General features: G+C 42.2%; 1 protein-coding gene across 1 annotated transcript in view; it reads left to right on the plus strand.

Annotated features, from left to right (window-relative positions):
- Positions 1–10,703, plus strand: part of ARHGAP20 (Rho GTPase activating protein 20) — a 61,493-nt gene extending 50,790 nt beyond the window's left edge. The window contains exons 11-16 of the mRNA XM_075140228.1: positions 849–1,027; positions 4,005–4,166; positions 5,573–5,682; positions 6,627–6,816; positions 7,298–7,409; positions 8,995–10,703. Of these exons, the coding sequence (XP_074996329.1) occupies positions 849–1,027; positions 4,005–4,166; positions 5,573–5,682; positions 6,627–6,816; positions 7,298–7,409; positions 8,995–10,055 (1,814 nt within the window). The 3' untranslated portion in view covers positions 10,056–10,703. The remainder of the gene's footprint in view (positions 1–848; positions 1,028–4,004; positions 4,167–5,572; positions 5,683–6,626; positions 6,817–7,297; positions 7,410–8,994) is intronic.
- Positions 10,704–11,211: the final 508 nt, after the last annotated feature.

Here is an 11,211-nt window from a genome sequence, read left to right on the forward strand (position 1 = left end):
TCATAAATGTGTCAACCCACCCTTAACAGTAGCCTGTGCTGTTAAGAAGCATTTACACTGTCATGAAAAAACCCTTTTGTATCCTAATACCAGTATTTCCTTCTCTATGCATTGCAAATAAGAGCTTCAATTAGTGATACTCTTTAGATATCTCATGAAATACGTTAAAATAAATGAAGACAAACGGAGTCCATCAGTGTGTTAGCAGCATGCTGAAATGCCATCTGGAAGGCGTTGATTAAAGGGCAGGCACCGTCCCTGGGCCATGGTCAGCAAATGCTTGGAGCGAGGACTCTAATGATACACTAGCTTTGTGGAGAAGAGAGCAAAGGCAGTGACTTTTCCTGGTCTGAAAACATCTCACCCCATTAGTTGGTTCTCTGGTGTTACTTGTGGGGAGAACAGGTGCTCTCCTGCATTGCCAGGGGAACTAGGATGCCTCCGGACAGCAAGCCAAGGTGAGGGCAGTGGTGTTTATGTATTATTTTTTTCCAAAGAAGGTCTGTGGTTTTGCACCTGTGGATGGGAAATGAGTTATTCAGCACAGCCCAGCTCCGGGTGAAGTCAGCGGGCTGAGGTTTGCCATCCCACAGTGGTAAGTGCTGACCCTGTGGTCCAGCAGTGCAGTGCAGATCCTGTGATCCTCTTAAGAGCGTGGGTAAGGCAGCACATTCTCCACACACACACGCACAGGTATGTGCATGGTGGATTAGGCTGAGCCGGATGCCAAGGAGTTGGTTGAGTTCATGACATTTTTTCCTTTGAAACCATAGCAACTACTACAAAACAAATACTGGAATTAGAATTGAAATGCATTTCTTCTAATAAACACCTTTCTCTTTTCCCAGACTTAAGCCAGAAGTCATTTAAAAGGAAAAGATCTATCATAAATTGGGCCTTTTGGCGTGGCTCAGGCACTCACTTGGACAATGCACCCCTCTCCTCAACATCTGCTGCTCCTGGGAAGCTCTTTGGCCTCTTGCTAACAGCCATCTGTGAGGATGACAACCTGCCCAAACCCCTCTTGGTGAGTCCTAGGCTCAGGGCTGGCTCTTACAGTGATGGAATTTCTTTGTGTAGTGAATGAGAACATGGAGACACTTTGTAAATGGACACTGAAATTACCCAAGCAGAGAAACCAGAAGGAAACCTCATTTGTGGTTCTCAGCAAGAACTTTGGTTTTTAACATATGCTGTGGTCAGGCCTGGTTAATAACAAACAGCTTGAGAAATATATGTGATCGGTCTGCTGCTCCGGGCTGTTTCTTCTTTATAGCCCACGCTATAAGGCTGGTTCCCTAATCCTCACTTATGCAGTGTAAATAAATGCCACGTTCACACATACTTTTAAAATCACTCCAAAGATCTCTGTAAAATCCCCAACTCCATAAATGTGGTTTCTGCTGTCCCATACAGACAGCCCACGTGTGCATACAAATGCTACCTACCCTTAAGTAGGCAGTTTCAGAGCCTTTCTTGAAGGCATCCCAGGGCAGGCAAGCACTCTGGGTCCTCATTTTTGATCTGACAGCACCATTGCAAAAATAGGTGGGAAGGCGGAGGCTGCAGGAGCATCTTTTCATCCTGTCTCGAGGGAGCGCTAGTGCTGTGGGTGCTCTCAAAATCAGTCCAGGAACATGAAAAAGGTTGTCCTAGAGCCTATTCCTAGGCATAATTAAGGCAGATATGTGGCATTTTTGGTCAGGACTGAGGGCTGCCCTGTTGTCGATGCAGCAATTGAAATGTTTACAGGGTGGGAGTGAGCCCCGCAGGATCGGGCCCCTCATCCTAACAGCCCGACTTTCAGCTGGAACAACTTGCCAGAACCCCACTGAAATCACCAGTTAACTGGTTATACCAGTTTACTGGAGGAGATGGTTTGTCTCCTAAGCTTGTGCTTGATGTGCTGCTTTATCACTGCCTGAATAGTGAATCATACCAGGACTTTTCAAGTCTTTTAATAGTGTGGGTTTGTTATTTTCTTTTGAGGAGGAAGTGTGCAATGTTATCATTTAAGTTATTTAAATAAGCCCTCCAGAGATGGACTCTGTAAGAACCTGGTCTCTTGTTCTCTCTGAGATATGAGCCAATGCTGTCTTTCAGAAATTTTTCCAAAACATAAATATTAGTAAATTTTTATCTGAAAAAAACCAAAGTTACTAAGCATAGAATCACAGCTCAGTAGACTTTGTGCTTTGAATCTTAAACACTGTGTTTATGCTACAAAATATAACTTACTTTGGGTTTCATGCAGCATCTCTGGAGAATGGAATACTGCATCTGAGGGACTGTGTGGGATTTACCTGCAAGAAAAAGAAAATATCAGGGATAAATGCTGCAGGCACGTTTGATATCTCTGCTTCAGAACTTCAAACTTGCTTTCACAGCTGAAGGGCTCTCTTTTAGCCATTGCCACACTGAATTGTCTTACACCATTAGCTTCATTCATGTAATTTTGCCTGCGTTTACTACTTTAAGAGGGGCTTCCCAGTTTTCTCTTGTGGGTATTTTATTCAAAATATATTTTCAAAGTGTCTGTTCATGCGCTAAGAACCTGTGCTGTGGGACTCAGCCTGTTTTGACAGCAGAGCTCGAAATCCCTGCAAAGAAAATGGAAATGCTGACACAAGTCCTGCTGCCATGAAAGGTGCTCCTCCAAAGTGTCTGCACTTACATGAATGCTTGGCTTTCAATTTCTGCAAGAGCAAGAAAGAAACGTTAAAGAAGAAAAGTAAAAATAATAGTTTCCAGTAGACTTATTTGCATTGCTGTGTGTCGGGAAGACCTACCTCACAGGCCAGACTAGGAAAGTCACCAAAACCCACTGCTTAGCCATCACTGTTACAGTAACTTGGTTTAATGATGACAGACTCTCCCCCAGTGTCCATTTTCTTGCCATTTCTTGTGATAACTTGGTCCTCAGACCACTGTGTGCGTGCACGTAATCCCAGAGACAGTCTGCACGCGTCCCCCCCCTTGGAAGAGACAAACATGACAAATTCCACGTCGCTTCCACATTGCTTGGAGCAGGCCTGGGGAGAGGTGACCAGCATATCTGAGAGATGACCCACAGGAGACTGCGGAGAATTAAGCAGCTGGAAAGTATCATGTACATACTACCTCAGGAGAGGTCTCTGATTTCAGCATTTTCCTTTTCTGCTCTTTTTCCTCTCTTATTTAGCAGAAGTCAGGCCCTCCCGTTATTTTAAAAGCTAGGCAGGAATCTGCTTGTTTTCCCTTTCCTTTTAAATATCTCATGTAGTGAGCTGCCTAGCTGTTCACTCCTTTGCGGCCTCATTGGCTTCAGAGGAGCCATAAGCCAAGCTTTATCCCCTCTGGGTGACCTCCCAGGCAGGAGCACCTTGCCCCAGAGGTGGTCCTGCTAACAGCCCTGAGCTGCTTGCAGAGTACACGATACCGCTCACAAGAAGCAAAGGGGGTAAAATCTGACTCTGATCTGCTGTAGAAGTGCAGATAGATGTTACCAAACAAAGCACTTTCCAGCTTAGATAAAATCTCTTTTTTTTGCAGACATCAGGCATGGAACAGAAGTCTTTGTCTCTGGTTGGTGATAATATTGAACACACTGATGAGCAGTGAGAGTCTCATATCTTCCTGGAAAGTGGTGTCTGGCTGAGGCCACTGTCAGATACAGAGCTTTGGATTAGGTAGACTACTCCCTTTTTCCCATGCCACAGTGTTTATATATTTAAATGACTTGGCTAAAACTTGCACAGATCCTGGAAGATCTTGCAGGTTAGTGCTCAGCAGTGGCAGCACAGTATATCTGAGGGGGTGTTTTCCAAAATCAGTGCCCCAGACCACAGCTTTGCTGTGCAGTTTGGCATGGCTTGGAGGGTGAGCCTTGACTTGTGTTTCATTTGTGAGCTTTTTTAGGACTCAGAGGTTTTCACATGTGGCAAAAGTGGCAAAACTACATTTTAATGGCACTAGGCAATAAAATATATTCTGAGAAAGCCTCTCTGTCTTTTAATTTTGTTTAGGACATGCTTTCCCTCCTTTACCAAGAGGGCCCTTCTACCGAAGGTATTTTCAGACGCTCTGGAAGTGCAAAAACCTGCAAAGAGCTCAAGGAGAAGCTTGATTCGGGCGCTGAAGTGGACCTAGCCTGCGAATCCATATTTGTGACAGCATCTTTGTTTAAGGTATGTGAAGAATGTTCCTTTGCCCCTTTTTGGGTGAGAGCAGCGCAGATCTCAGGCACAAACAAGTAGGACTTTTCCCCAAGGACAGCCCTTGGTGGGCTAAATTAAGAAAAATGGGCTGGCACCTTAACATTGTGAGGATCTCCAAAGGAGGCTACCACTGAATTAGGATGGGGAAGAGGACTAGCCAGTTTGTTTTGCTGCCAGCGTTCCTGAGGTCTCAGCTACAACCTAGTCCTGTTATTCTCTTTATCTCTGCTTAAAGTCAATGAAATACTAGAAAGGCAGATTTGTGGACCTGTTTCCTTACTCGTCAGTAATACCCTACACAACAGACCCTAGCGAGTGTATAGTGTTGCCCAAAATATTTGGATTAATTTTCCCATTCATTATCTTTTCTTAGACTTGTACATTAAAAACAATGTTCCCTGTGCAAAAAGCATCCCATGCCTTCAGTAAAATTTCAGCTACGAGGAGGATCAGCATATTTCTTTTCATATTTTAGTACAGTGCATCTGTTTATGTGTAGGTTTTGCTTAAAAGAAATAGTAATCTCCATTCTCAAGCAAGTACTGCTTCAGGGGAATATTTTTATTGCATTCCTCTTGCTACCATTTGAGAGGTTTTCATGGGTGAGACTTACTTACACAATTACTTTCCTACTGGTGGATTTAGGACGTACATTTAGGGCAGGACCACTGCACCATGCAAAGTGCTTGTGTGCAAAACTCATCCCATGGTAACAGTTTCACTGAGGGGCAACTGATTAGCATTTATCAAAGTGAAGAGTTACCACATAAGAACAAATGTGTTACTCGGGTGCTTCATAGCTTCCTTTACCCTAGCTCGTCTGGGAAGCTGGGATTTGGGCTCCTTCCCAAATTGCAATAGTTTGCTCACCAGTGGTTGAGGTATTAGGAAACAGGAGCAGCAAGACTATCCATGACTAGTGTAAGTACTCCATTACCCAAGGGATTGATTAGGGGAAGGAAGGTGGGGGTGCCTTGGAGTGCTTATGGTCTGGTGATATTGGAGCTTGTCAGCTAAGGAGAAGAAATGGGGACTACAGATGAAGTTAAGTGGTAAGTAAAGACAGACATTATGCAGCATCAAAATAACTGGTCCCACTGCAGATTTTTTAGTTCAGCAATAGCAGATGAAGCATCCAAATACCTCTATTTTGACAGGAAAAGGTGAGGAAAGGAGAGCAAAATTTTCACTTTAAGCATAATCCAAAGTACTTCTTTATCTCAGATGATTTTCTGCTGGTTTTGGTTGCTGTGTGGAACAAGATGCTTGGCAGCTAGTGCCATCCCACAGATACATCCTCTTGTATCTGCATATCTTATTCCTACTCCCTCCAGAACAGCTGTTCACATATTTTGTTCTTCTTTTCTCTTGATAAGGATTTTCTTCGCAACATCCCAGGTAGCATTTTGTCATCCCAGCTCTGTGATAAGTGGGTCTCTGTGATGGATCAAGGAAATAACGAAGAGAAGATAAAAAGCATCCAAAGGTAGAGTTACTTATATTCTCTGTATTCTTTTCCTATCTCAGAATGCAGAATCCCAAATATTTGACTTACAACTCACAATTAAATTTTTTTTAAAATAGATGCTAAAAATATCTTTGTGTGTGACAGAGCATTCAAACTTACATATATATTTAAGCGATTGCCTGTATGGGACAATTTTCTGACTCTCTTTTGCCCCGCTTTTCTGCCTTTTGTGGATACCAGTAAATAAATGAAATATCCTTTCATGAAAAAAAATATTTATAGTGTTTATCAATACGCTGTCCAAGACGTGGATTTCTGCCTGATACTAAACCCAAAATCATCGGCAGGGAACTTTGGGATTCTGGGTGAAAGGGTAGCTGAAATCAGTTCCTCATATATTCCCCCTCATTCATCTAAATTTTAGTGACCATTCTGAAGTCAAGATGGAATTGTGAATGAAATACTGGAGCATAGTGACAAGGGAAGCCTCCGCCCTTGCAGGTGATATAAAACAGCAAGTGGGCAAAGTTTATGTCATGGGAAAGAGAGCTTTGTACACTAGCTGACCTCATGTGTACTTACATACATATATACTTATGGCAACTAGATGGCATGGAAAGACAACTGAACTGTTTGGTTAAGTGAATAGTGAATTATCAGGCAACTTAGGTGAAATACAGTTTCATGTCATGCATTGTACTTGGTTCATTAGTTTGACAGAGTGTAATCTTAATTATGTGTTAGGGTGTTTTCTGTCCTCACAGAAAACTGTTCAGAGATGTGTCACAATGAGGGAAAGCAGCTGAGCAAGAACACCTCTTCGACACACTCCCTGGTTTAATTAGTGGACCATGTTACCCTGTTTCTGTATTTTCATTATCTTGACTTGTGTGTATCCATGGAAAATGGTTTTATTTTGTCCAGTCACTAATTTGAAGAATTACATTTGTATATGTTTTCAGGTTAATAGAGCAGCTCCCCAGAGCTAATGTTGTTCTCTTACGTTACATCTTTGGAGTACTGCATGGTATAGAAATGCGATCTGAAGAGAACCAGATGAATGCGTTTAATCTGGCTATCTGCATTGCACCTAGCCTGCTCTGGCCTCCTGTTTCCTCCACTCCTGATATAGAAAGTGAATTTACAAAAAAGGTAAGATTCACTGCATGTAGTAAAAAACCAAACCAGTCTTCATCCTGTTCAACCAGGCTGTTGGTTACAAATGTGAAAACAGTACCTCTTCAGATCAGGACTTGTCCTCTTATCAGGGCTCCAGAAACGTTCATTGATTCATTCTCATAATCTGCCTGGAAGTAGGGAAGGAAGATCATAAAACAATAGCCAGTGTATTAGCAAAGTGCTTCTTTCATCAAAAAGATTGCTGGTTGTGGTGACCTTGGAACAGGACAGAGTAGAAATGAAAAAGATGTATACAAGCATGTATACTGGGACATTTTAGCTGGGCCTGACTGTTTTCCTCAGGCCCAGGAGATCGGGAGAGGAGTTCTTGGCTGTCAGGAGGCACATCACGGATGGGCAATTTGCTCCTGTTCCTCATCTGTATGGTAAGCTTGCCCTGAATGGAATAATGGAAGATCTGACAAGACATCTCTCTCCCATTGCTTTGTTGCAGATTTCTAGTCTGGTACAGTTCCTCACTGAGAATTGCTGCAGGATTTTTGGAGAGGAAATTACCTCCCTCTTTGGAGAAATACTGATCACATGCAAGAGAGAGAACGGCTCAGGTAATACAAATGATGTTTTGATCCTGCTAGACAGCTAAACTCAGCCAGGCAAAAGATCAGTATATTCCATGGAAGAATGCTGTTCCCTCTTCATGTGGTGTTCCCAGATACTGCTGTTCTCTTTCCTTTGCCGAAAGTATTGGTGATAATCACTGATTCAACTTATCATAGACCTGGAGTATGATCCCAAAGAATCCCTTGCTCCTATTCCAGTCATCTGAGCCACTATGTTAGAAAAGGGTGGAGGGGAAACAAATAAAAAGAAAGACAAAAATCTGGAGAACGTTTCATCTCAACTCTAGAATTTTTGCCCCAGCCTATATTTTCCCAGAATATCACGAAGTCAGTGATCAACAAAGGCTATAATACCATTCTATTAGGGTTGAAAGCATCTATTCTTCATTATCAAAAGAGAGAGATCTCCAGAGTTTCAATGGGACATGCAGATTTTGCTCCTAGCACAGAAAAATCATGGAACCGGTGACCGAAAATGTCTGACAGACTAGTTGGCAGAGCATTCCAGAATATCATAAATGCTCTTTTTCTCTCCAACTCTGTGATAATATCAATTTTGACTGGAGTTTTGGGTCTCTCCTTAAAATATTTCTAAAGCAGCATTTCTGTAAAATAAATTTTGGTATAGCTGGCCTATACTAAAAGTGGTAATGGCACTTGCTCCAGCACGCCAGACTGACTCAGTGTGGCCGTCCCAAACTCCTCATGCACTGCCTCCACTGAAATTTGGTGAAATCCAGTGAAGTTTGGCCTGCCCCCTCCCCCAGAGTGGAAGCACATGGGATCTGCTCTTCTAGGATGTGCTGGGGCTGAGAGCTCAGATCCACTATAGGTTACGGCAGCTGCACGAGTTTTCAGGCACGCACTGAGGCATGGTGACTGCCCATGTGTGAACTCTGCCTGCTGCAAGTGTGAGATAAGTCAGCTTAGCATAGCCCAGAGCAAAAGAGATTTAACGTAATTCCAATTATTGCATATACAGAATAGGGCCAAGTTGTGCATTGCTCAGTGGAAATCAGGTGACTGTTTAAACTGAGACTAGAACTTTATTCATAGTGCTGCTTTTAAAAATACTGTAATTTCTGGAAGACCATAAAAGTACAAAGTATGCCCTGTTTTCTTCATTTGTCTAAAAGAAGGAAAGAAAGGTTAAATGATGCTTTCAATATTAAATAACAAAAAGAAAATTTCAATAAACTACTGATTCAATATACTGTATGTAAATTATTGTTTACAGCTGGATTACCTACTCCTAAAGTTCCCCATTTAAAAAAAAAAACAACACAAAAAACCTTAACCCTTATTTGTGCCATTATCCTATATTTCTTGACTGAACTGCAACTTAGCACTCATTTCAGTTTTTCCATTTCAAAATTAGACAGTAATTTTTTCTGAAAAAATTTCTGCTGAAATTCTTCTGAAAAAATTTCTGAAAAGCATTTCTGCTTGAAGAATCTTTAAAGGCTGAATGCTCCTGAAAGTAAAGGATAATTGCCAAAAAAAAAATGCAGCTGCTTGTCAGCAGGGTGGTTCAGTCACTGATGTGTTAACACTTGGTTTGTCCTTGCAGATGCTGCTTCTCTCCATCTGAATGACTCTTCCTACGACAGCCTGGAAAATGAGGCGAACGATGAAGCTGACTCCTCTTCCAGCGACTGGATAAAGAACCGAGATCAGGATAACAGGAGCAGGGAGTCTGTCTTCACTCTGAGTGACGGTGATTCAGAGCAGACGGAGGTGGATGAAATCCAAAGTAAAACCAAATCAAAACAATTGACAATTTCTGTTGACGTACACCGTAAGTTTTCATCACAAGAAAACTCGGAGAACAAGTCTCTCTGCTCGAATGCACTGGGCTTCTCTTCAGCAGCTACCTCAGGCGCTCTCAAAACTTTGAGGAGACACAGGCGCTCCTCAGAGCCGGCCATTGGCCTCCTCCCCCCCAGCTTCGCCTGCGTTGGCGATGGTCATGAGAAGGCAACACGCAAAGCCAGCTGTGACGTTGTCCTGTCTCATGAAGACGAAGACTATCTCCGTCAGCTTCGGTCATTGCAGATGGAGGGGCAAAAGCTTATTAATCAGAGCTTGATTATAGGGATTAATGTTGGTAAAAGTGACAACACAAACCAAAACATTGAAAAGAAAGACTTGTCCCATTGCCTCCTGCCTCCAGCGCCAGAGGGATTAAATATTTGCTCAGGATTTAGCTCTTCTAGCCTGTCTTCTCCTGGGACGTCTCCGTCTGTGTCATCGATGAGCTCTCTGGACAGTGCTTTCTCTCAATTTTCAGACCAATCTGTGTTTACCCCAACTGAAACCTCCTCCCCTTTCGATAGCACTTTTCAGTCTCTAAAGAAACACGAAGACACTGCCGCTGAAGCGGCTGATGACTATTTGGTTACACCCACCAGGGTGCCACCATCTCCACAACCTACCGACGCTTTGGCTGAGGGGGGCTTGGTGGAGCTCAACAGCAGGCCAGCGCCCCTGAAACCTACTGACAGAGTCGACGGCTATTTGATTAAGCCTGACATTCTGCCATTACCTCTGAAAGCCACCGGAAGAGACAGACTTCATGATCCAAGATCAAAGAGGAGGTCTAGAAGAGCATTACAGCAATCCAAAGTTTGAAGAGACTGACCAAAGCTTTTTTGCGGAGGAATCTTAACGCTTAAAATAAACACCATAAAGAAAATGCCTTTGGTGTTAATGTGTGTTCATTTTAAGTTTAATATCCAGGTTGTTCAAATTTCATTCAGCAGTCCCCAGATTCACAGGTTTTCTTTTTTTAGGAAACTCTCTGAGTAATGTTCCCACATAAAGCTTTGCAAGAACATTGTAAGAATAATACAAACTGCTAAAAAGCAAGGAAACAGAAATCTCCCGAAACTCTGGAAGGGTCCCCAGAGGTAACTGAGAGAAGCGCCCTGTTCTCTGAGCCTGCCAGGGCAGCGGGGTGCCTGCTGGGCCTCTCCCCTTCACCACTCCTGTGTTGAGCCTTGCGGATGTGAGTCCCAGTCCTTTGTGGTTTTGATGTAGCGTGCAAAGTCAGCATAGATTCCATAACTGTGGTATTATACTACTGTTCTGAAACTGATAGCTATTACCTTCATTGTCCTCCAAGGAATATAAGTGTATTGTTTTCTGTATGTTTATAAGGTATGTTCGATAGGTGTAGTTATTTCTTTCACACTGCAAAAGAAAGAAAAAAATAAGCTCAAAAATATGTAAAGAGAAGTGCTGAAGCTTGTAACTAACACCTCGCAACTCTGTGTGTTTCATTTATTGTGCTTCGTTGGCTGTTCTGTTCGTGTTTAAGTTGTGAATAGTTTCTTAACATTGCTGTAAATGGCATTATGTATTATTGCAAGCAGAACACATGTAATTTTATTATGCAGCATCTAAAACATCATATAATATATTAAAAGTAACGCATTATCTAAATGCTTTGAGTTTGTATAATATATCCTGATAAATTTTGCTATTATATATGTTCTGAAAAAAATGTGTATTTTTGTACTTGCAAAAAACTGCTGCTAATTTTACAAGTTCTGTTTTGTTGTTACAGCACTGATATTGATGTGTACGCATTCAATGCTATATATTAAATATTATTTGTTATGTCATAAATTCAATTTATATTCTGTGTAATTTTTTTTTAGGTGTCAGTTCTACAAGCTATTGCTGAAACAAAAAAAACCGCTGCAAATCTTGCATGAGGAAGGACTGCAGCATTTTTCGTCCTCTTTGGGTGGCATCATTCATACTGTATGTCATCATCCTGTCA

This window comes from Calonectris borealis, chromosome 1 (genome assembly GCF_964195595.1).
Source record: "Calonectris borealis chromosome 1, bCalBor7.hap1.2, whole genome shotgun sequence".
Lineage (NCBI taxonomy): Eukaryota > Metazoa > Chordata > Aves > Procellariiformes > Procellariidae > Calonectris > Calonectris borealis.